Here is a 26,884-nt window from a genome sequence, read left to right as displayed (position 1 = left end):
CAGACATAGAGGCGGCAACAGACCGCAAAGAGCAAACGGTTCATTTGAATAGCCACCCCCTTTTTCTGAACGAGCGAGCGCAAATAGCATCCGGCTCTGAATCAGGCCCACAGTACAGCAAATATTATTACACATTATTAAGGCTGCTCACATCACGCTGCCATATTTGTGTTACAGATGTCTGCTGACCCCCCGTGTTTTGATCTTAGCAAAACCACCCTAAAATATTTTCATTCACTTCTGTTTTAGATTTCTTTAAAAAATAATAAAAAAAAAAAGCTAAAATCATGCAATTTGGGCCTGTATACATACAATCCAAAACCCAAGATTCAGTTTTTAAATCCGAATTTACAGAGCCCGGACTCTGTTCTACTCGGAACCCCAAAAGTAATCTGAGCCAGCACTTGATTTGGCTCAAAATCCAAGAGTACAGGAGTGTTCGGTGTTCAGGAAAACCAAAGCGCATGTCTCTAATTTGTGCCCCCTTTAGAGCTGGCCTCCGGGTTAGATCTATACCCAATTTACATGACAGCCCATCACATGTGTTTAGATTCTAGGCAATTGATATTAAAATATACTTTTTATTTCTTGCAGATATTCTTAAACAAATCTAAGGGTGAAGATCATCACTGGATTGGACTAAGTTGGAATGTTACTGTTAATGCCTGGATCTGGACCAATGGGACTGTATACACTGAGCAGCTGTGAGTCGCCCAATATCCACCCTCCCCCTTTATTATAATCCTTTAGATTGAAATCAATCAGAGGGAATATATCCATTACAAGTTAGCTATATAAACATTGTTATTGGTTGTACTGTTCAGGTCAGTGCTAGTATTACATACACACAATGTAGTAGCTGTGTGACTGAGGAGTAGTAAGGGCTCAGGTCAGTGTTAGTATTAGCAGACACACAATGTAGTAGCTGTGTGACTGAGGAGTAGTAATAGCTCAGGTCAGTGTTAGTATTACATACACACAATGTAGTAGCTGTGTGACTGAGGAGTAGATGGGCTCAGGTCACTGCTATTATTACATAAACACAATGTAGTAGCTGTGTGACTGAGGCGTAGATGGGCTCAGGTCAGTGTTAGTATTAGCAGACACACAATGTAGTAGCTGTGTGACTGAGGAGTAGATGGGCTCAGGTCAGTGTTAGTATTAGCAGACACACAATGTAGTAGCTGTGTGACTGAGGCGTAGGTGGGCTCAGGTCAGTGCTAGTATTAGCTGACACACAATGTAGTAGCTGTGTGACTGAGGCGTAGATGGGCTCAGGTCAGTGCTAGTATTAGCTGACACACAATGTAGTAGCTGTGTGACTGAGGCGTAGATGGGCTCAGGTCAGTTCTAGTATTAGCAGACACACAATGTAGTAGCTCTGTGACTGAGGAGTAGATGGGCTCAGATCAGTGCTAGTATTACATACACACAATGTAGTAGCTGTGTGACTGAGGTGTAGGTGGGCTCAGGTCAGTGCTAGTATTAGCTGACACACAATGTAGTAGCTGTGTGACTGAGGAGTAGATGGGCTCAGGTCAGTGCTAGTATTAGCTGACACACAATGTAGTAGCTGTGTGACTGAGGCGTAGATGGGCTCAGGTCAGTTCTAGTATTAGCAGACACACAATGTAGTAGCTCTGTGACTGAGGAGTAGATGGGCTCAGATCAGTGCTAGTATTACATACACACAATGTAGTAGCTGTGTGACTGAGGTGTAGGTGGGCTCAGGTCAGTGCTAGTATTAGCTGACACACAATGTAGTAGCTGTGTGACTGAGGAGTAGATGGGCTCAGGTCAGTGTTAGTATTAGCAGGCACACAATGTAGTAGCTGTGTGACTGAGGCGTAGATGGGCTCAGGTCAGTTCTAGTATTAGCAGACACACAATGTAGTAGCTCTGTGACTGAGGCGTAGATGGGCTCAGGTCAGTTCTAGTATTACATACACACAATGTAGTAGCTGTGTGACTGAGGAGCAGATGGGCTCAGGTCAGTGCTAGTATTAGCAGACACACAATGTAGTAGCTGTGTGACTGAGGAGTAGATGGGCTCAGAGCAGTGCTAGTATTACATACACACAATGTAGTAGCTGTGTGACTGAGGAGTAGATGGGTTCAGGTCAGTGCTAGTATTAGCAGACACACAATGTAGTAGCTGTGTGACTGAGGAGTAGATGGGCTCAGGTCAGTGTTAGTATTAGCAGACACACAATGTAGTAGCTGTGTGACTGAGGCGTAGATGGGCTCAGGTCAGTGTTAGTATTAGCAGACACACAATGTAGTAGCTGTGTGACTGAGGCGTAGGTGGGCTCAGGTCAGTGCTAGTATTAGCTGACACACAATGTAGTAGCTGTGTGACTGAGGAGTAGATGGGCTCAGGTCAGTGTTAGTATTAGCAGGCACACAATGTAGTAGCTGTGTGACTGAGGCGTAGATGGGCTCAGGTCAGTTCTAGTATTAGCAGACACACAATGTAGTAGCTCTGTGACTGAGGCGTAGATGGGCTCAGGTCAGTTCTAGTATTAGCAGACACACAATGTAGTAGCTCTGTGACTGAGGAGTAGATGGGCTCAGATCAGTGCTAGTATTACATACACACAATGTTGTAGCTGTGTGACTGAGGAGTAGATGGGCTCAGGTCAGTGTTAGTATTAGCAGACACACAATGTAGTAGCTGTGTGACTGAGGAGTAGATGGGCTCAGGTCAGTGTTAGTATTAGCAGACACACAATGTAGTAGCTCTGTGACTGAGGCATAGATGGGCTCAGGTCAGTTCTAGTATTAGCAGACACACAATGTAGTAGCTGTGTGACTGAGGAGTAGATGGCTCAGGTCAGTGCTAGTATTAGCAGACACACAATGTAGTAGCTGTGTGACTGAGGAGTAGATGGGCTCAGGTCAGTGCTAGTATTAGCAGACACACAATGTAGTAGCTGTGTGACTGAGGAGTAGATGGGCTCAGGTCAGTGCTAGTATTAGCAGACACACAATGTAGTGGCTGTGTGACTGAGGAGTAGATGGGCTCAGATCAGTGCTAGTATTACATACACACAATGTAGTAGCTGTGTGACTGAGGAGTAGATGGGCTCAGATCAGTGCTAGTATTACATACACACAATGTAGTAGCTGTGTGACTGAGGAGTAGATGGGCTCAGATCAGTGCTAGTATTACATACACACAATGTAGTAGCTGTGTGACTGAGGAGTAGATGGGTTCAGGTCAGTGCTAGTATTAGCAGACACACAATGTAGTAGCTGTGTGACTGAGGAGTAGATGGGCTCAGGTCAGTGTTAGTATTAGCAGACACACAATGTAGTAGCTGTGTGACTGAGGCGTAGATGGGCTCAGGTCAGTGCTAGTATTAGCAGACACACAATGTAGTAGCTGTGTGACTGAGGAGTAGATGGGCTCAGGTCAGTGTTAGTATTAGCAGACACACAATGTAGTAGCTGTGTGACTGAGGCGTAGGTGGGCTCAGGTCAGTGCTAGTATTAGCTGACACACAATGTAGTAGCTGTGTGACTGAGGAGTAGATGGGCTCAGGTCAGTGTTAGTATTAGCAGGCACACAATGTAGTAGCTGTGTGACTGAGGCGTAGATGGGCTCAGGTCAGTTCTAGTATTAGCAGACACACAATGTAGTAGCTCTGTGACTGAGGCGTAGATGGGCTCAGGTCAGTTCTAGTATTACATACACACAATGTAGTAGCTGTGTGACTGAGGAGTAGATGGGCTCAGGTCAGTGTTAGTATTACATACACACAATGTAGTAGCTGTGTGACTGAGGAGTAGATGGGCTCAGGTCAGTGTTAGTATTACATACACACAATGTAGTAGATGTGTGACTGAGGAGTAGATGGGCTCAGGTCAGTGTTAGTATTAGCAGACACACAATGTAGTAGCTCTGTGACTGAGGCGTAGATGGGCTCAGGTCAGTTCTAGTATTAGCAGACACACAATGTAGTAGCTGTGTGATTGAGGAGTAGATGGGCTCAGGTCAGTTCTAGTATTAGCAGACACACAATGTAGTAGCTCTGTGACTGAGGAGTACATGGGCTCAGATCAGTGCTAGTATTACATACACACAATGTAGTAGCTGTGTGACTGAGGAGTAGATGGGCTCAGGTCAGTTCTAGTATTAGCAGACACACGATGTAGTAGCTGTGTGACTGAGGAGTAGTAAGGGCTCAGGTCAGTGCTAGTATTTAGCAGACACACAATGTAGTAGCTGTGTGACTGAGGAGTAGATGGGCTCAGGTCAGTTCTAGTATTAGCAGACACACAATGTAGTAGCTCTGTGACTGAGGAGTACATGGGCTCAGATCAGTGCTAGTATTACATACACACAATGTAGTAGCTGTGTGACTGAGGAGTAGATGGGCTCAGGTCAGTTCTAGTATTAGCAGACATACAATGTAGTAGCTGTGTGACTGAGGAGTAGATGGCTCAGGTCAGTGCTAGTATTTAGCAGACACACAATGTAGTAGCTGTGTGACTGAGGAGTAGAATTAATAGTCTCTGTGGGCGGCCAAACTTGAGTCCTGTAAAGAAGGCAGGTCAGGGAAACTGAGAATTGCTATTCCTTAGCAGGTAATCTATATGCACCAATGTGATCTGTAGGTGGTAAAACAGCGCTTTATATTCTCACCAATGTGGTGCAGCCCCAGTTGAAGTACAGATGTAAGCAGCTGCAAATTAAGGCTGTGCCGGTTCCATTGATATGCAACTCTCTTCTATAAATGACAGCACTGTATTCCCCTTGCTGTTATGCTCTGTGTCCGTTACCTGTCATTCTTGTGCCGGCCCTGTTTGGACTGCGCTGCCACGTCTCTGCCTTGCTGCTTACACATAGTAAACATCATGCTGCTGGGTATTTTCTGGACTTTAATTAGTCCACAATTATGCAAGTACACAGGGCTTCATTCAGAGCCGCTCGTAAGCGTCCGTTCGCTCGCTCCGAGCGATGTTCGCACATCTGCGCATGCGTACGGATTGTAATACGCATGCGCGAACCAGTCAGTGCGGCCGAAAATCGTTTGTTCGCTAAATAGCGAATGCCTGCCATTTTGAGTGACAGGAGGAGGCGTATGTGGGAAGGTGCTTGAAAACGGGGAGTGGAATTCAGAACGCAGGCGTGCTTAAAGGTCAAAACGGGCGTTTTAAGGGTGTGCATAATTAATACAGCAGCGTCATTGACCACGTCACTTGGTTTTTTTATAGTCAGAACTGCTCGCAAAATAGCAGTAGGAAAAACCAACCACAAGAATAGCGAGCAGTTCATACGCTGTTCGATGTACTCGATTAATCTATTAAATAGCGGACATGACGTAGGATGCGAGCGGCCAGGGGGCGTCTTTTTCAAAATTACGACCGCAAGTTTTGTTTGCTCGTTCAGACATAGAGGCGGCAACAGACCGCAAAGAGCAAACGGTTCATTTGAATAGCCACCCCCTTTTTCTGAACGAGCGAGCGCAAATAGCATCCGGCTCTGAATCAGGCCCACAGTACAGCAAATATTATTACACATTATTAAGGCTGCTCACATCACGCTGCCATATTTGTGTTACAGATGTCTGCTGACCCCCCGTGTTTTGATCTTAGCAAAACCACCCTAAAATATTTTCATTCACTTCTGTTTTAGATTTCTTTAAAAAATAATAAAAAAAAAAAGCTAAAATCATGCAATTTGGGCCTGTATACATACAATCCAAAACCCAAGATTCAGTTTTTAAATCCGAATTTACAGAGCCCGGACTCTGTTCTACTCGGAACCCCAAAAGTAATCTGAGCCAGCACTTGATTTGGCTCAAAATCCAAGAGTACAGGAGTGTTCGGTGTTCAGGAAAACCAAAGCGCATGTCTCTAATTTGTGCCCCCTTTAGAGCTGGCCTCCGGGTTAGATCTATACCCAATTTACATGACAGCCCATCACATGTGTTTAGATTCTAGGCAATTGATATTAAAATATACTTTTTATTTCTTGCAGATATTCTTAAACAAATCTAAGGGTGAAGATCATCACTGGATTGGACTAAGTTGGAATGTTACTGTTAATGCCTGGATCTGGACCAATGGGACTGTATACACTGAGCAGCTGTGAGTCGCCCAATATCCACCCTCCCCCTTTATTATAATCCTTTAGATTGAAATCAATCAGAGGGAATATATCCATTACAAGTTAGCTATATAAACATTGTTATTGGTTGTACTGTTCAGGTCAGTGCTAGTATTACATACACACAATGTAGTAGCTGTGTGACTGAGGAGTAGTAAGGGCTCAGGTCAGTGTTAGTATTAGCAGACACACAATGTAGTAGCTGTGTGACTGAGGAGTAGTAATAGCTCAGGTCAGTGTTAGTATTACATACACACAATGTAGTAGCTGTGTGACTGAGGAGTAGATGGGCTCAGGTCACTGCTATTATTACATAAACACAATGTAGTAGCTGTGTGACTGAGGCGTAGATGGGCTCAGGTCAGTGTTAGTATTAGCAGACACACAATGTAGTAGCTGTGTGACTGAGGAGTAGATGGGCTCAGGTCAGTGTTAGTATTAGCAGACACACAATGTAGTAGCTGTGTGACTGAGGCGTAGGTGGGCTCAGGTCAGTGCTAGTATTAGCTGACACACAATGTAGTAGCTGTGTGACTGAGGCGTAGATGGGCTCAGGTCAGTTCTAGTATTAGCAGACACACAATGTAGTAGCTCTGTGACTGAGGAGTAGATGGGCTCAGATCAGTGCTAGTATTACATACACACAATGTAGTAGCTGTGTGACTGAGGAGTAGATGGGCTCAGGTCAGTTCTAGTATTAGCAGACACACAATGTAGTAGCTGTGTGACTGAGGAGTAGTAAGGGCTCAGGTCAGTGTTAGTATTAGCAGACACACAATGTAGTAGCTCTGTGACTGAGGAGTAGATGGGCTCAGATCAGTGCTAGTATTACATACACACAATGTAGTAGCTGTGTGACTGAGGAGTAGATGGGCTCAGGTCAGTTCTAGTATTAGCAGACATACAATGTAGTAGCTGTGTGACTGAGGAGTAGATGGCTCAGGTCAGTGCTAGTATTAGCAGACACAATATAGTAGCTGTGTGACTGTGTAGATGGGCTCAGATCAGTGCTAGTATTACATACACACAATGTAGTAGCTGTGTGACTGAGGAGTAGTAAGGGCTCAGGTCAGTGTTAGTATTAGCAGACACACAATGTAGTAGCTGTGTGACTGAGGAGTAGTAATAGCTCAGGTCAGTGTTAGTATTACATACACACAATGTAGTAGCTGTGTGACTGAGGAGTAGTAAGGGCTCAGGTCAGTGTTAGTATTAGCAGACACACAATGTAGTAGCTGTGTGACTGAGGAGTAGTAAGGGCTCAGGTCAGTGTTAGTATTAGCAGACACACAATGTAGTAGCTGTGTGACTGAGGAGTAGTAATAGCTCAGGTCAGTGTTAGTATTACATACACACAATGTAGTAGCTGTGTGACTGAGGAGTAGATGGGCTCAGGTCACTGCTATTATTACATAAACACAATGTAGTAGCTGTGTGACTGAGGCGTAGATGGGCTCAGGTCAGTGTTAGTATTAGCAGACACACAATGTAGTAGCTGTGTGACTGAGGAGTAGATGGGCTCAGGTCAGTGTTAGTATTAGCAGACACACAATGTAGTAGCTGTGTGACTGAGGCGTAGGTGGGCTCAGGTCAGTGCTAGTATTAGCTGACACACAATGTAGTAGCTGTGTGACTGAGGCGTAGATGGGCTCAGGTCAGTTCTAGTATTAGCAGACACACAATGTAGTAGCTCTGTGACTGAGGAGTAGATGGGCTCAGATCAGTGCTAGTATTACATACACACAATGTAGTAGCTGTGTGACTGAGGAGTAGATGGGCTCAGGTCAGTTCTAGTATTAGCAGACACACAATGTAGTAGCTGTGTGACTGAGGAGTAGTAAGGGCTCAGGTCAGTGTTAGTATTAGCAGACACACAATGTAGTAGCTCTGTGACTGAGGAGTAGATGGGCTCAGATCAGTGCTAGTATTACATACACACAATGTAGTAGCTGTGTGACTGAGGAGTAGATGGGCTCAGGTCAGTTCTAGTATTAGCAGACATACAATGTAGTAGCTGTGTGACTGAGGAGTAGATGGCTCAGGTCAGTGCTAGTATTAGCAGACACAATATAGTAGCTGTGTGACTGTGTAGATGGGCTCAGATCAGTGCTAGTATTACATACACACAATGTAGTAGCTGTGTGACTGAGGAGTAGTAAGGGCTCAGGTCAGTGTTAGTATTAGCAGACACACAATGTAGTAGCTGTGTGACTGAGGAGTAGTAATAGCTCAGGTCAGTGTTAGTATTACATACACACAATGTAGTAGCTGTGTGACTGAGGAGTAGATGGGCTCAGGTCACTGCTATTATTACATAAACACAATGTAGTAGCTGTGTGACTGAGGCGTAGATGGGCTCAGGTCAGTGTTAGTATTAGCAGACACACAATGTAGTAGCTGTGTGACTGAGGAGTAGATGGGCTCAGGTCAGTGTTAGTATTAGCTGACACACAATGTAGTAGCTGTGTGACTGAGGAGTAGATGGCTCAGGTCAGTGTTGGTATTAGCAGACACACGATGTAGTAGCTGTGTGACTGAGGAGTAGATGGCTCAGGTCAGTGCTAGTATTAGCAGACACAATATAGTAGCTGTGTGACTGTGTAGATGGGCTCAGATCAGTGCTAGTATTACATACACACAATGTAGTAGCTGTGTGACTGAGGAGTAGATGGCTCAGGTCAGTGTTAGTATTAGCAGACACACAATGTAGTAGCTGTGTGACTGAGGAGTAGATGGGCTCAGGTCAGTGCTAGTATTACATACACACAATGTAGTAGCTGTGTGACTGAGGAGTAGATGGGCTCAGGTCAGTGCTAGTATTAGCAGACACACAATGTAGTAGCTGTGTGACTGAGGAGTAGATGGGCTCAGGTCAGTGCTAGTATTAGCAGACACACAATGTAGTAGCTGTGTGACTGAGGAGTAGATGGGCTCAGGTCAGTGTTAGTATTAGCAGACACACAATGTAGTAGCTCTGTGACTGAGGCGTAGATGGGCTCAGGTCAGTTCTAGTATTAGCAGACACACAATGTAGTAGCTGTGTGACTGAGGAGTAGATGGCTCAGGTCAGTGCTAGTATTAGCAGACACAATATAGTAGCTGTGTGACTGTGTAGATGGGCTCAGATCAGTGCTAGTATTACATACACACAATGTAGTAGCTGTGTGACTGAGGAGTAGATGGCTCAGGTCAGTGTTAGTATTAGCAGACACACAATGTAGTAGCTGTGTGACTGAGGAGTAGATGGGCTCAGATCAGTGCTAGTATTACATACACACAATGTAGTAGCTGTGTGACTGAGGAGTAGATGGGCTCAGGTCAGTGCTAATATTAGCAGACACACAATGTAGTAGCTGTGTGACTGAGGAGTAGTAATAGCTCAGGTCAGTGCTAGTATTAGCAGACACACAATGTAGTAGCTGTGTGACTGAGGAGTAGTAATAGCTCAGGTCAGTGCTAGTATTAGCAGACACACAATGTAGTAGCTGTGTGACTGAGGTGTAGTAAGGGATCAGGTCAGTGCTAGTATTAGCAGACACACAATGTAGTAGCTGTGTGACTGAGGAGTAGATGGGCTCCGGTCAGTGCTAGTATTACATACACACGATGTAGTAGCTGTGTGACTGAGGAGTAGATGGGCTCAGGTCAGTGCTAGTATTTAGCAGACACACAATGTAGTAGCTGTGTGACTGAGGAGTAGATGGGTTCAGGTCAGTGCTAGTATTACATACACACAATGTAGTAGCTGTGTGACTGAGGAGTAGATGGGCTCAGGTCAGTGCTAGTATTACATACACACAATGTAGTAGCTGTGTGACTGAGGAGTAGTAAGGGCTCAGGTCAGTGTTAGTATTAGCTGACACACAATGTAGTAGCTGTGTGACTGAGGAGTAGATGGGCTCCGGTCAGTGCTAGTATTACATACACACGATGTAGTAGCTGTGTGACTGAGGAGTAGATGGGTTCAGGTCAGTGCTAGTATTACATACACACAATGTAGTAGCTGTGTGACTGAGGAGTAGATGGGCTCAGATCAGTGCTAGTATTACATACACACAATGTAGTAGCTGTGTGACTGAGGAGTAGATGGGTTGAGGTCAGTGCTAGTATTAGCAGACACACAATGTAGTAGCTGTGTGACTGAGGAGTAGTAATAGCTCAGGTCAGTGCTAGTATTAGCAGACACACAATGTAGTAGCTGTGTGACTGAGGAGTAGATGGGTTCAGGTCAGTGCTAGTATTAGCAGACACACAATGTAGTAGCTGTGTGACTGAGGTGTAGATGGGCTCAGATCAGTGCTAGTATTACATACACACAATGTAGTAGCTGTGTGACTGAGGAGTAGATGGGTTCAGGTCAGTGCTAGTATTAGCAGACACACAATGTAGTAGCTGTGTGACTGAGGAGTAGTAATAGCTCAGGTCAGTGCTAGTATTAGCAGACACACAATGTAGTAGCTGTGTGACTGAGGAGTAGATGGGTTCAGGTCAGTGCTAGTATTAGCAGACACACAATGTAGTAGCTGTGTGACTGAGGAGTAGATGGGTTCAGGTCAGTGCTAGTATTACATACACACAATGTAGTAGCTGTGTGACTGAGGAGTAGATGGGCTCAGGTCAGTGTTAGTATTAGCAGACACACAATGTAGTAGCTGTGTGACTGAGGAGTAGTAATCTCCTATGTGGGCCAGAGAGACTGACATAGCAAAACATAGCATAATGCGAGTTGGTAAATGTTTCAGGAGGTCTTATTTAGAATATGAAATCAGAATTTGCATAACAGGAGTACAGATAAAAATAAAAATGAAACGCAAACTAGCAACAAATGCATGATTTCCAAGTATCCAATAAAACAAAAACAAGCAAGGACAGTTACTATAGCAGAAACCGTATGCACACAAAAATCACCTCTCTGCATGGACACTGATGCATAAGAACTCTGATTTTCTCACTTCACTCAGTATTAGCCAAACATCTGTACCTACTTATGCAGACAACCTATTTTTTTTTCTTAGTCCCCCAATTAGGAGACACTGAAAAAGCATTTTTTGGTACAGTGGGTGCATTAGGGGTATATACCTTTAGCAGCTCTAGCACCTCTTCCGGTACCTCACAGCAGATAAGGTTTGGGGATGACCCTGTGAGCTGTCTTTCAGGTTCACTATTATTTTTAGAATTGTGTTCTACTATAGTCTGATGGCTTTTTCTCTGATTTTTCTGCCATGTGGTAAGAGGCTGGGAAGGATACTCCTCTCAAAGAAGTTATTTGCCCTAACTGCCAAGCTAAAGTGCCAATGGCACCATCAAATGTTGCCGTTGTTTGTGCCGGCTACCAGCTAGGTGCTGCCTGTACCTAGGGTGCTCTGCATACAAGGTGGTGCAACCTGCCACGTTCACGTCTGATTCTATTTCTCAGGTCATTCAGCTGGTGCATAGCTCCCGGTAGTTCAGTGGAGGTTTTTGTCCCCCATTTATTCCAGGGGAAGCTTCAAGGTCAGTCTTCAGTGACCCAATTTTGGTGGCTAGGAGACTTCAGATTCTGTGGTGGCCAGTGGCGTAACTTGGGTCTTTGGCGCCCAGGACAAGATGAAAAATGGTGCCCACCCCAATTTTGTGTGTGCGCCAAAAATGTGGGTGTGGCCACTGAAACTAATGGGGGCGTGACAAGCCACCATTTTTTGTCACTCTGGGAACATTCCTTTCTATTCCATATGCACCTTAATGCCCACGGTAGCAGTGCCCCTTATGCAGTGTCCTCAGTAGCAGTGCCCCCTGTAGCAGTGCCCCTTACACATAAAAGACACACACAGAACACAATACTATACTTAGCCAAATCCCTTACTCCTGCATCCGCCATCGCTGGCTCCTCTCGCTCGGCACTAAGGGAGAGACGCTGCGGGAGCCGGAAATGCAGAGCTCATGAGTGAGCGCCAGCCCTGGGTGTATCAGCCAAGAAGAATTTGTCTGACTCTTATTGGCTGCTAAAACAAACGGCGCCACTGGGTAGTACACTCACTGTCTGTGAATGTACTACCTGGCGATGGTGGGTTTGTTTTACTATGTACTGTTGACCACATTGACCTGGGCGGCGTCGCGATCCCCACTACGCTGCCACCAGGTCCGAGCACCCAGGGCATATGCCCCGCTTGACCACCCTCTAGTTACACCACTGGTGGTAGCTGCTGCACATCAGGAGCCTTCTGTGGTTTTGCCCTGTCTGTGCAGGGGATGATTGATTGCATTTTTTATTAATGTCTTTGATTTCCCTGGCTATTTCACGCAAGTGTAAGGGGTCTATTTACTAAGCTGTGTTAGGATATAAAGTGAACGGTGATAAGGTACCAACCAATCAACTCCTAACTTTTTATCTCCTAACAGCTTAGTAAATAGACCCCTAAGTCGAGTGCGATGTGGCTGATTCAGAATTGGACGTTTTCTCCCAGTTTGAGGAGCTCTCTTGTGGGCAGGACATTGATGTCTTTGTTCGGGTGGTGTTCACGGCACTTACGGCCTGATTCAGAGGTGCATGCAGAGCGCCCACAGCTGCGTCTATTGGTGCTAGACGGTCTGCGACTTTATAAAAATGCCGATACCAACTCCTTCCCATGTGTACATCTGTGCTTCCGAATGTGCAAGCACTGAGACGTCCACTAACAGCACCTGTACATGCTGTAATGCCGATTGTGCGTCCTTGGACGCCACCATTGGCTGCACCATGGAAACGTGCACCAGCCCTATTGCAGGTGCAGTGTCTTTATCTGTGGCCTCCTATGTGTTCGCAGCCACTTTCCCTGACACTCTCACAGCTAATTTTGCAACATTTTATACGGAACACTTGACCACTTGGGGGTAAATTTACTAAGATTCGAGTTTGGTCGAGATTTGCAATCTCACTTGAGTTTAGGAATGTTTTTTATCTCGCAAATTTAGTAAAGACAAACTCAATTGAGTTTGGAAGCGTTCTCTTTTCACTGTAAACTAGGCCAAACTAGGAAGTACTTTTCATGAAAAAGATACAACTCAAAGTTACAAAGAATCGAGATTACAATATCGAGTGAGATTGTAGCAACTCGCTGTTTAATTGAAGTTTCAAATAGACCACCTCCTGAGCTGCGAGTTTGCCAGAAACATACACAGATCAGTGTGATTTGCGCATGTCCCTGCATGTATACCTAATGTAAAGAGTTAATGTTAAAAAAAGAAAATGATGTAGATTCCCCCCGAAAAACATAACTAGCCCCGGACTGCTCAGCCAGTCCTGGTTCCTAAATTTAAGGGAGGGAAAACGTTTAGGGTTCCACCGTAATTTAGGAATCAGCACCTGGCTGCAGGGCCAGTCCTGGTTTTAAATATAGTGGGAGAAAAATGTGTAGGGGTCCTCCTATATTTAAAACCAGCATCGGACCCAAACCGACCGGGGTGTAATGCCACAGCCAGGAGACCCTATCATCGGGTGTGCATGGCCAAACCATTAACACCCCAAGCCAGTCAGCTCAAGAAGGGGTCCCTCCTTTCCCGAAACCCTAGGCTTAGGCTGAAGCCTGGGGCTCTTCCTTGCACCCCTGGACTGTGGGTACGGGGGTAATATGTTAAATAGTTCTAAACTATTTAAGTATTTTACAGTGTAACTACAGATGCCAGCATGCCTGCACTTTTTCACTTGTGGAACTACAAGTGCCAGCAGGCAGCCGGCACCAGTACCCCCACTGTAAAATAATTCGTTAAAAAAAGACAGGACACACACACAGTCTAAAGTAAAACTTTATTACTTACCTACTGCCAGCTGATCTGACCCCTTCTCCAAGTAGAAACCATTTGGAGTACCTGGAAAAAAGATCCTATACTCTCCTCCATCCCCGTGCTGGTCTCCGTAGCATCCAGGGGTCTTTGCGAAATAAAAAAAGGAACCCAATCCACTTATTTACATTAGCGGTGTATGTGTGCGACCACATACACCACTAATCTTCTCCTGACTGATCAGTGTGATCGGAAAACACACTTTCAGCTAAACTCACTTCTTAGTAAATTTGCGAGTTTAAAAACTGAAAAATCACCCGAGTTTCGGCGATGCAAATCGAGTTTAAAAAAAAAAAAAAAAACTCGACCAATCTCAATTCTTAGTAAATTTACCGCCTGTTTCCAATATTTAAAATCATAGCTATAAAACTGTAAAAGGTTATAAGCAGCCAGCAATGCAAAAACCTCTAATGCTGAAATAATTTATTCCTGATCAGTATTTACCCATAATTTGTATGAAGATAACATGCTTTTCAAGGGGAGGTGTCACGGTGTCCTGCTAATACTGAATACAGGCCCTGATTCAGAGCCAGACGGTCTGACAGAGCGCTCACTCTGAATCAGAGCCGTCCCTCTGAATTCAAGAGCGGCCTCCGGCCGCTCGCATAGCTGTGGGTAACCACCCACAGCTATAGCGAGCGGCCAAAAAGATGGTCGCGATGGTCAAGACCATCGCGACCATCGGGCTTGCGACGAGACCCTTGCGGTAGGGTCTCGTTGCCGCAAGCCCTGGAGTGCTTTTGGCTCTATCAGAGCCAAAAGCCCTCCCACTGACATCACTAGTGATGTCAGTGGGGCCAGCCCCAGACTAGGCGTTCCCATGGGAACGCCTCCGTCTGGGCAGCCACGCCCCTGGCACGCCCACCAAAGGGGGCGTGCTGTCACTCACCATCGACAGCACACCCCCTTTGGTGCGAGACCCATAGCGACGGCTTGGCCATCGTTATTCGGGTTTCGCGCATGCGCACTTGGCCAACATCGACCCGCTTGCGAGCGCTCAGCGCTCACGAGCGGGTCTGAATTAGGCCCACTGTCAGTTCACTAGAGAATCAATTATATCCATAAATCCATATTGGTTACAAATACAAGTATAATTTTTGAAACTATATCCTGATCTAAGGATTTTTATTGTTCTATTTCTCAAGCTGCATACACACACAACGATTTTTTGAACGATTATCGTTAAATTATATTGTTTAATGATAATTGTTTGAAAAAATCGTTCACTTTCTGAGTCAAACGATGAGCGATTATCATTCATGCGCGTTCACATTTGTATTTTGTAGTTCAGTCAGACTTGTCAACTGAACGATTTTCATTAAAGGAATATACAAAAATCGTTTGTAGTTCAAAAAAATCGTTCATTACACTTTAAAAAAAATCTGACAGAAAATCGTTGGTAACATAATCGGTGTGTGTGTGTGTGCGCAACTTCATTATTATATACCAGTGCAGGAGTATTTTCAGAAATAATTTATATACTTTGCGCCATCTTTTTCTATGAAATTTTTTTATTAGAAAATGGCAGTATTAGAACTAGGAAGCACAGTCAGTCACCCTGAATCCTCCCTGTCACCAACCTCCCTGTCTCACACTAAAACCTCCCTGTCACCACCCAGTAACGCTGACTACATTTTCAATACACCTCTCTCTGTGAGCACCGGAAATTAGAGCTGCGACTCTGCACGGACACAATTGGGACGCCTGCACCATGTGAATTAGACAAATACACGGTGGCAAAAACTCGCTCCACTCCTTCCGACATCGGCAGTGCACACACCTCTGAATCAGGCTCTTATTGCCCTGGAATCTGAAATTCCTAGGACCTTTAATCAAGGCCAGCTCGTTATGCTCCAATCCCAAGTGCTGAATATTCTGGAATCCCTTTGGTGTATTGTAATTAACCAGAATCGATTACAGTGAGCGTTTGCCAGAGAGCAAGATACTGTTGTTGCAGGTTTTGGTGACTTCATTGCTGGCTAACAAACAGACATCCATTCCAAGTTTTCACAAGATTTCTGGAGTAGATGGATTTCTTGGAAACATCTGGGGAAGGTTGTCCACTATGCAGTTTCACTCTAGGGGGTAAATTTAATATGATTCGAGAGAGGTTGATTTTATTGATTTTTTTTTTTTTTTTTTCCCTGCTTGCAAATTTACTAAAGGCAAAATCGGGTGAGTTAGAGAGATTTCTCTCAGCTCACTCATAAAACTCGGGTGAGATAGCAATCTCGAACCTTATCACCATCTGACTAAAGCGGAAGTACTTTTCACCTAAAACATACACTCTCAAATTTACCAAAAATCGGGATGACAAGTACGGGTGAGATAGGAGCAAACTTTCTGTCAAAATCACTTTTCAAACTCTCACCCCCTGAGCTGCGAGATGGTCAGAAACGTACACAAATCATTGTGATTTGTGTATGTTTCTTTCTGTAACTGGGAAAAATAGGGATAATGTGGAAAAAAAAATGCGAGGTCCCCCCCAAAACACTAACCAACATCGGGCTTGCCAGCCTGTCCAGGTTCTTAACACAGGTGTTTTGTGTGTTTTTTTTTTTAACCATTTCTTTACAGGTGAACTACAGGTACCAGTGGGCCCTTAATGCCCCGCATGCTGGTACTTGTGGTTCTCCAAGTACCAGCATGCGGGGGAGGCTTGCTGGGACCTGTAGTTCCACTGTAAAGACAATGATGAAACATCTAATTTTTACACTACACCTAACACAATCAACCCGCCACCCACCGCCCAGAGGTGGCGGGGATAGTCCTGGGCTATCAGCCTAGGCCAGGGGTGCCCTGGAGAGGGTGACCCCTTTATTGGGGGGGTCACCAACTCTCCAGGGATCCCTGGGCTGATTAACGGTCAGGGCTGATGCTGCGGCTGGGGGGCCCAGTGAAAGGGCACCCCTGGCTGTGGCATCAGTCCCCCGTTAGAAATGGTCCAGGGCTGGTTTTAAATATACGGGGGACCTCAAGTCAATTTTTTTTTCTCCGTATATTTAAAACCAGCTCTGTCCCTGCTGCCTGTGGCTGGTTTGTAATTTACAGTGGATACCTACACATTTTTTTTTCCCTGTAAATTAAGAACCAGGACAGGCTGGCAAGCCCGGGGCTGGTTAGTGTTTTGGGGGGGACCTTACGTAATTTTTTTTTTTTACAACATTTATCTATTTTTTACAAGGGTTAAAACACAAGCAGCAAGTACATATCTCACTGACATGTGCTGGCTGCTAGCTCGGGAGAGATTTGCAGAGAGAAAACATTGCAATCTCGGGTGAGTAATCTCCTGCAAAACAAGTTACTCGGGAGAGATATCTCGTTCTGCTTCACCATCAACAAACTCGTTTAGCCTCAAATCGCCTGTTGGTAAATTTGGTAAAAGAAAATGGATTAAATCACCTGAATTTTGGCGAATTCCAGCAAGTTAAATCACTTTGAATATTGGGACCATCTCGAAACTTTGAAAATACTTTGACCTGCAAATTCCTAGGGGTAAATTTACTAAGTGGAACAAGTATTAAGTTTCTGGCCAGGTCATGGTTGTGGTTGAGGGTGAATAAACTCTGATGGGGTGATTCAGTTTAGGATGGAATTGCAAAGCTGCATGCAGGCAACTTTGCAATTTCGTCTTTGCTAATATGCGAATATAGCAGGAGGTGTATGACAAATCCGACGTCCATCTGCTCCAGAAATAGAGCACAGCACATATTATTATGATTAGTGCAGGCTTTGTTTTATTAATCTTTAGAAGGTGTTAAATAAAAAAATGGTGTGGTGTCCCTCTTCCAATTAACCTGCCCTTGGTCTTTGATCCTAGGCTGGGATTGAAAATAGGGGTTGGTTGGGATGGCGTTAGGACCCTCCTGTTTTCCAATAACCGCCATTCGGTTGAACCAGCCAAGCCATTTGAGGATATAGCAGGGGAACACACAACAGGATCCCCCTACCATAACGGTAACTAGCCCCAGACTGGTCAGCCAAGGTCTTCCCTCTCCCTAAGAAAATCAGTCTGGTTTTCTCTGAAAACCCAGTCTTTTGGGTGCGGAGGTAAGTGTATTGAATGGTTTATTTAATATGGTTCCTTACAGGTGGATTACATGTCCCATTCATGAAGGTACTGTATGTATGACTTAAACCTAGGATCAAGTATGGTCGCCAAAATATAGTGATCTGATTTCAAGAGATTGACGACCCTTGGATCCTGTCGAAGCAAATGAAGGGCTTGATCTCCAATCACTCTGTTTCAGCTCCTCCTTTACTTTCTCCAGCTGCTTTTGCTAAAGTCTGATTTAGGGGAATGACCTGACTCAAGCTGGCAGTGTCTGAACTAACTTCACATGTGGCAAGTTCAAAGGGTTTGAGAACCTTGCACAACACGGAAATTATTCTCCACTGCGCTTGACTAAGGTGCATTCCCGCTCCTCTCCCTATGTCATAGGCCGTAGTGTAGCCTTGGATGGCCTTTTTCTGCTCCTCCATCCGCTGAAGCATATAGAGGGTAGAATTCCACCTAGTTACTACCTCTTGCTTCAGCTGATGGCAGGGCAAATTCAACAGTTATTGCTGGTGCTGCAGTCTTCGACAAGCAGTTGCTGAATGTCGAAAATATCCAGAAATCTTTTGGGCCACCGAGAGCATCTCCTGCACGTCCCTGTCATTTTTTAAAAAATGTTGCACCAACAAATTCATTGTGTGAGCAAAACATGGGATGTGTTCGAATTCTCCCAAGTGTAATGTTCTCACAATATTGCTGGCATTGTCAGAAATCACAAATCCCGAGGAGAGTCCAAGTGGGGTAAGCCATTTTGCAATGATTTCCCTGAGTTTTTCTAAGAAGTTCTCAGTGGTATGCCTTAGTGAAACCGGTGATACACAGAGTAGCCTGCCTCTGAATGAGCTGGCATTTTTTAGATGATGCTGCTGCTGTTTGCACTGTTGGAGGCAATACACCTACCCAGTGGGCTGTCAGTCATGTAATCTTTAGTTTGATCTGTCCCACTTGTCCACATATCTGTGGTTAAGTGGACAGTGGGCACAACGGCATTTCGGAGGGCATTAATAAGGTTTTGCTTAATGTCCTTGTACAGATTGGGAATTGCTATTCTAGAGAAGTGGAATCTAGAAGGGATATGATAGCAGGGACACAGGACCTCCAGTAACTGTCTAAAACCCACTGCATTAATGGCGGATACTGGATGCACAACTAATACCAGCATAGATGTTATGGCGTCAGTAATCTGCTGTGCAACTGGGTGTTTGCTGTCATACTTGTTTGCCAATACAATGGATTGTGTGATAGTCAATTGTTTGGTTGTACTTGAACTACTAAAAGTAGTCTTCTTCCAGGTCCCCTTCTGTGATGAAGATCCAGTCATAGCAATAGGGATCCTTCTAAGGAACAATAGATAGGAGAGGAGTCAGTCCTTATGATATTGGATGCAGGACTACAGGATCACGAATGAGGATGATGATGATGATGCAGGTGTTGGTGGTGGAGATTGCAGGCGCTTGGATCCAGATAGAAGGGAGCAGCTAGGTGACACTGGACTGATTGTTGTTTGCTTTTTTGTCCACAAAGTTTCTATACCCTTTCGAATTTGATGAATGCGCTGCAAGTGACATAACAGGGAGGAGGTTCCAAGATGGTTACGGTCCTTACCTCTACTCACTGTTACATGGCAATGGTTACAAATGGCTTGGAAAAGTTGTCCAGATTTGGGAAAATGATTCCACACATGAGATGTGGATTTTTTGGTCCTTTGCCCAGGCATGGCAAGAATGGGATTTTTCCCCACCATGGGCAACAACTGTTGCCTTATTTACAGTTTTTCCACAAACATCCTCATCATCAACATCCTCATCATCCTTGTTATCGCCAACTACATAAATATCCTCCTCATCCTCTTCGTGCAATTCCACAGAAACATCCTCGATTTCTACGTCAGCATGTTGACTTGTGCTGCTCATCCATGGTGGAAGGAGGATCCAAAAGGTCAGGCTCACACATGGCAACCACGGACACACTTGGACTATCCTCGGTGATTTGTGATTTTTCGGAACACACAGTTGGTTCCGGTGTCTTACTCGTCTTAACGATTTACATTTTTTTGGTACCTCTCCTACAAACAGAGGGGCTTAAATCCTCTCTGGAACCACCAGTCATAAATAATAAAGGCCAAGGCCTTATCCTTTCCTTGCCACTTTGTGTAGTGAATGGCATATTGCCAATTTTTTGTTTCTCTAAAGTTGACTTTTTTTGCTTTAACATGGTAAAAGTTGTTTTTTTTTTTTTTTTTTGGCCTGACTTAAACCCTGGTACATTGGCCTTCATAGATGACGGTGACGGCCTTACATCGTCATCATGACTGCTGCCGGCAGCTACAAGACTGGTATGTGGATCCTGCTCTCCGGTCATGTGACTGTCCTCCATACTCACTGCGGTCTTACAGCAGTGTCACCAAGCAATTATAGTGCAGCTAAGTTGGAGCTGAGGCACCCCTGAAAGTTGATGACAGGTGTGGCTAACACGCACAAAAATTTTATTTGAACACTGGTAGTGTGTGGCAGGCCAACACGCACACACAAAAAAGTTTTTTTCACACTGCGGGTGAACCCCTGAAAGAGGCGCCAGCCCCTTGACAGACTACAGCACAGCACCCCTGCGCACCTATGTTGATGACAAGTGTGGCTAACACGCACACAGAAAGTTGTTTTTTTTTTTTTCCCCCCCTGGACAACACAGCAGAACAGCTAGCCCCTATGGACAACGGCTAGCCAGCCCCTATGGACAGAACAGCCAGCCAGCCCCTATATATGGACAACAGACAGCCAGCCCCTATGGATGGACAGGACAACCTCAGTCACAACAACAGACAGCCAGCCCCTATATGGACAACAGGCAGCCCCTATGGACATTAAGCAAATCAACACAACTGTAGTAGACACAACTGTAGCATGCACACAGCACAGCTCCCAGCTCCTTCCCTCTTCACTCTCCACAGCCGGAATCAAAAATGGCTGCCATCACGGGACCTTTTATAGAATCCAAAACCCGTGAGAATCCGACAGCGGGATGATGATTTTCCTCGTTTTCAGATCTGAGTCAGGCGGGAAAATCCGAGTCGACTCGGATATGACTCTCATCCCTCAAGTTCGGGTGGGTTCGGTTCTCAGGGAACTGAACCCGCTCATCTCTAGTGGTTGATGGTTCTCGATGTTACCAATGTTTACGCTAGCTTGCGTACTCATCAGGCTGTGAGTAAAGGGAGATGGGCGGCCTAATAAGAGACTGGGCGTCTGCATCTTGTGATGCTGTTTCTGTGCGTATCCATTGATTAGCATATTATTTCTTTCTGTCAGTTATAACTATCACTGTTTTTTTCTCTTGAGTGCTTCACATTCATTAAGATTTTGTGAAGGCTGTCACATAATATTGCATTTATTACCTTTTTATTGAACATGTCAAAAGATAAAGGGAAACAGGAGGGGGAGTTCCCTGTGCTGGTTTCATGTGAATCATGTATGGCCTGTTTGTCCCCTCAGGATGTAAAGGATGGTTTTTGTGTTGTCTTTTATAAAGAGCCACCTCACCAGTCCAGGTATCCTTTTTATCCCAGGTAATGAAGCAGTTTGTGGATCGTATAGCTGCTGCCACAATGCCTCCTTGGATGGAGTGTCCACAACATGCCATGTTAGCACCTCCTATGCATCCTTCCTGGAAGTATGTTTATGGCCATTCTAGTCAGAGTATGGCGCCATCTAATGTTGAAAGCAGACCGGTAGTTACTAAGCCGCCTAAGCGCAAGTTATCTTTTTATCACTCTGCCTAACATATGGATTCAGACGCATCATCAGAGGAATCAGATGATGCGCAGGGTTCCTCTCCAGGGTCTAGCTTGGGGGAAGGATGATCATCCGTCTACAGTGGATGTTCTTTCTTAGACGAGGGCGGTTAAACTAGATATTCAGAATGATGAACCAGCTCATAGTAAGAAGGCTACAGTGTTTTATCACCACAGGAAGGTGGTCAAAACGGAGTTTCCTGTATCTGAACAGCACACAGAGCTTATGATGAGGCATGGGGTAACCTGGACAAACTGTTTTATGTGAATAAAAGAATAAAATCCGTTGTATCCTTTCCCAGCTTCTGTATGTACTAAGTGGGAGGTACCTCCTACTGTGGATGCTCATGTTACGCATTTAATCAGAAATGCTACATTGCCTATTCCGTCAGCATCTTCTCTGAAGGATTCCACAGATAGAAAAATTTAAGCATGTCTTAAGGCAATATTTTCATCATCTGGAGCTGTTACTCATCCAGCTATGGCTGGAGTCTGGGTAGCCAAAGCTGTTGACGAATGGATGGGGATTGGAAGACTCTCTACCAGATGCTTCCAGAGAACAGATGATGTATATCTCCCACATACAGGAAGCGGCTTCCTATCTGGGAGGAGCTGCAGTAGATGCTGGAATTTCAGCTTCTAAGGCATCAGCAGCTTCAATAGTGGCATGCCGGGCCCTTTTGGTTTAGATCCTGGAAAGCTGATACGGGATCAAAGAAGGCGCTGGAAATCTTACCTTTCTATAGAAAGGTACGTTTTGGAGGAGAGTTGGATAAGATGATGGCTTCAAAGTCAGCAGGTCTGCCATCAACGGCAACTATAAAGTTCAGGCAGGTTTCTCTTCGGTCCTTCCATCCTCAGGGACAAGCAAGGGAACAGTCTTCCTCTAAGCCAACTAGTTTTTGTGAGACAACAAGGTGACAAAATAAGAGGTCTGGTATGCTTCTAAACCAGACAACAAACCCATGGCCTGATGGGGCGGGCCTCCTCTTGGGGGATCCCAGGGTGGAAGGCCGATTTCTTCAGTTTGCGGATTATTGGTGTCAAACAACAACAGATGCCTGGGTCCGAGAAGTGGTCTCTCAGGGGTATGCCCTCACTTTCAGGAGGTATCCTCCCCAGAAGTAGTTTTTTTGCACAGATCCTCCATCAGAGAAGCCATTCACTCCCTGCTGCAGGCAGGGGTAATAGTCCCGGTTCCTGTGTCGCAATAGGGAAGGGGCAGTGGTGGATCTAGACTTTTTTTCTTTTAGGGGGGGCGATTTACTGTTTGGCACAGACTCCTCCCCTTTCCAGTCCAGACTCCTCCCCCTCCGATTAATTTAATTAACACCTTGCCTTGCCAGCCAATGAAGTGGGTGTGATAGTGGTACAGTGCCCAATATATCTGTGCCCTAATTTGAAACCATGAGTAAGCTATATTCAACACACACACACACACACACACACACACACACGCACCTGCACACACAGATAGCCACATATATACACACAGCCACATATGCACACATAGCCACATACATACACACGGTGTACAATTGGGAAGCCGGCTGCCGGAATCCCGGTAGCCGGCTTCCCGACTGCTTTATCCCGGCGGGGATAAATGACCGGGCGTCTATTTCTAGACGGCCGTCATTTTTCCGCCGGGAGACCTTTCGATCGGGATGCCGGGCACCGCTAGTGGACAGCCGCACGGGGGGTGGGGAGGGTTAGGTTTAGGGCTCCCGGGGTGGACTTAGGGTTAGGCACCCCCCGGGAGGGTTAGGGTTAGGCTAGGTGGAGGGAGGGTTAGGGTTATGCACCCTACCGGGGGACTTGGGTTTAGGCAGCGGTAAAGGGGGGGGTTAGGGTTAGGCACTTAGAGGGGGGATTAGGGTTAGGCACTTTTTGGGGTTAGATTAGTATTGTACATACTTACCTTACAGACGATCGGGATTTCCAACGTTGTCGGGCTTCGGCTGCCGGGCTTTGCCGATTTGTCGGGCTGCCGCTTCCGGGAATCGAACTCCCGGCCATGCGGCAGTCGGGATTTCATACCGATTCCATACACACAGCCACATATATACACACAGCCACATATATACACACACACACAGATGGCCACATATATATACACACAGCCACATATATACACACAGCCACATACTGTATATACACACACAGCCACATATATACACACACAGCCACATATATACACACAGCCACATATACACACGCACACACAGATAGTCACATATATACACACAGATAGCTATATATATATATATATATATATATATATATATATACACACACACACACACACACACACACACAGTTAGCCACATATCTAATCACAGCCACATATACATACATATATACATACACACACACACAGCCACATATATACATACACACACATATATACATACACACAGCCACATATAAATATATATATATATATATATATATATATATATACACACACAGATAGATAGATATAGATATATATATATATAATATAACTAAAAGATGTGTCGTGGGTGCTGCACACACTCACTGGCATAAACTGCGGGTGCACGGTAAGATAAATTATAGCCGAACAATCCATTCGGAGCAAACCTGCGACCAGGTTGCCCCAAGTGTAAAAAAAACCGGCACTCCGTTGAAAAATACAAAAAAAGTTGTTTTTACTGTGTAAACAGGTAAGCAGGCAAAAGCTTGCAAACCAGTACATATGTAGCAAGAATATACTTATCAGCAGTCTGCTGGTTTCCAAAAGAGCCATATAACAGACATAGTCCTGGTCTCAACAGCTGTTTCGGTGCTTCAGCACCTTTGTCAAGAGACTGTCACACATACTATGGCAAAAGCTCAACCTAAATACCCCCTCCATGAATGAAATCCAACTCACCTGTGTGAGCACCTGTAGGCGATCACCGCCGGTCACCATGGGACCCACAATCATCCACCCATCCACACTGACAGGAGCATCGCGCCGCGCTGGAAATGAAGCCAGCATGCGGAACTAAGCTGCCAGTCCACGCAGGCGGGGAAGAGAAAGAGGTTCCCATGTCCCGGAAGTGACGCCCTCCAAAATGTAAACAATAACAAAACCACGATGTACATGCAATGTTCATAATGGAACATCAGCGGTGCCTAAGCATTCGCTTCAGTGACACATAAGACACCACATATATATATATATATACAAACATACAATGACACAAACATATAAAAATGGATCCAAAGTTAATACTGAAAATTATACACGCAAATATTATAGTCGGATAAATTGCACTGAAAATATTAACGCATGCAGCCCCATGTTAAATCGCAAAAATGCAGAGAACAAATTCCTCATTTAATCCCAACGGTGACATGGTGCGCATTTTGTGTATCCACTGCCCCTCTTTTTGCATTAATAGCCTATGCCTATCCCCTCCTCTTCGCAAGGGGGGGAACATAATCAATGGGCATAAAGTGAAAATCCTTCATCGTATGACCATATTGCACCCAGTGTCTGGCCACAGGTGGAGTGCTAGGTTCAACCATCTGGTAGGCTTTTTTCACTGATTACCTATGCAGGGTGATCCTTTCTTTCAGCATCCTAATGGTCTTGCCTACATATAGCATTTTGCACGGACATCTAATCACATATATTACATATTTTGGTTTTTCGCAATTCATACGATGATGCAACCGATATATTGTGCCCAAGGTAGGATGTACAAAACTGTTGTCCACCATCATGTGCCGACAATTGACACAACCTGGACACCGAAAAGCTCCCACTTGCAAGCTCAGCCAGCACCTGTTGGAGGATCACTTAGTCAGGCACTTTCCCAGTACGTGGACTTTTTTCTACAACCTGTGGTGCAGAATACACCTTACTTCCTTACTTCCTGAGGGATACTTCTGACTTTTTGAATAAGTTGTCTCTGTTTGGTCGACCACTCACTGATTGTTTGCTAGTGATGCTTGACGTCACTAGTTTATACACTAATATAAACCATGATGAGGGAATCCAAGCCACCAGAGAGGCCTTGAGCTCCAGTCCACACTATGTGGGTCCTCCAATTGAATTCTTACTATTGCTTATGCAGACTGTTCTTCACAAAAACGACTTTTTGTTTAACAATGCGTTCTTCTTGCAGTTGGTGGGGACTGCGATGGGGTCGAATATGGCCCCATCGTATGCGAACCTCTACATGTATCACTATAAGAGAACTATGATTATGGCTAATGATGCATTTTCAAAATTTATAGCCTTTTATGTGAGATTCATTGACGACCTGTTCATGGTGTGGACTGGTGGCGAGGCTACACTGAAATTGTTTGTTGAAGCACTGAATGGGTTACCTGGTTCTATAAGGTTTACCTATGCATGCAGCCCTGTATCTATAGATTTTTTAGATGTGACTATTGTTGTTCGGGAAGACAATTTCTCGACTAGGATCTTTAAAAAAAGCCACGGATAAAAATACCCTGTTGCTGGCATCCAGTTTTCACCCCCAACCACTTAAGAAAGGACTACCCTTCTCTCAGTTTGTGAGAGTGGTTCGTATAACCTCAGACACTGGTGAACTTGCTGGTGCTGCTCTTAACTATCTCCTTTACACTGCACTTTTCTTACTTTGGCGGTGCCCTGGTGCAGATAGCTGGACCGGTTTGGGGGTGTCCTGCGCTCTGGATTTGAATCCTAGTATGTTAGGGACCTACTCTAAAGAGATTACCTGGATATGGTGGGTAGGCCCATAACCTTGGCCAAGATTATGCTAAAAACCTCTATTGATTGCAAAATTTTATTGCATTTATATATTATTAATAATTTGGAGTTGTGCACCTGAGATTTGTCTGTTTTTGTGCCTGCAATTAGTCTCGTCAGGTAGCACCTCCCATTATATATATATATATATAAACACGACAGGCTCAATCCACGGCACTCGACCATCTGGGGTGCCCTTGGTATGTGACCACACCATCTACATAAAAAATATCATACAAACTCGGCACTCACATGCTTTTCAAACTGCAACTCCTTTGAACATAGGGAATGTTGGTTCCAAAATATTGCAATAATTTGTTAAGCTGGCCACCGCTTCACGGTCATTCCCATCTAGCCAGTCCCTACACTGATTCTTAGATA

General features: G+C 44.9%; 1 protein-coding gene across 1 annotated transcript in view; it reads left to right on the top strand.

The window, feature by feature from the left end:
• The window catches only part of LOC148514804 (C-type lectin domain family 2 member A-like), a 100,042-nt gene that overhangs the window by 59,592 nt on the left and 13,566 nt on the right, over window positions 1-26,884 (top strand). Inside the window, exon 6 of the mRNA XM_088480933.1 lies at window positions 595-704. Coding sequence (XP_088337059.1) covers window positions 595-704 — 110 coding nt within the window. The remainder of the gene's footprint in view (window positions 1-594; window positions 705-26,884) is intronic.

Source organism: Taudactylus pleione, unplaced genomic scaffold, assembly GCF_031769625.1.
Source record: "Taudactylus pleione unplaced genomic scaffold, aTauple2 ptg000258l, whole genome shotgun sequence".
Taxonomy (NCBI): domain Eukaryota; kingdom Metazoa; phylum Chordata; class Amphibia; order Anura; family Myobatrachidae; genus Taudactylus; species Taudactylus pleione.
The sequence above is the reverse complement of the archived record's forward strand: the minus strand, read 5'-3'. Positions and strand labels throughout refer to the sequence as shown.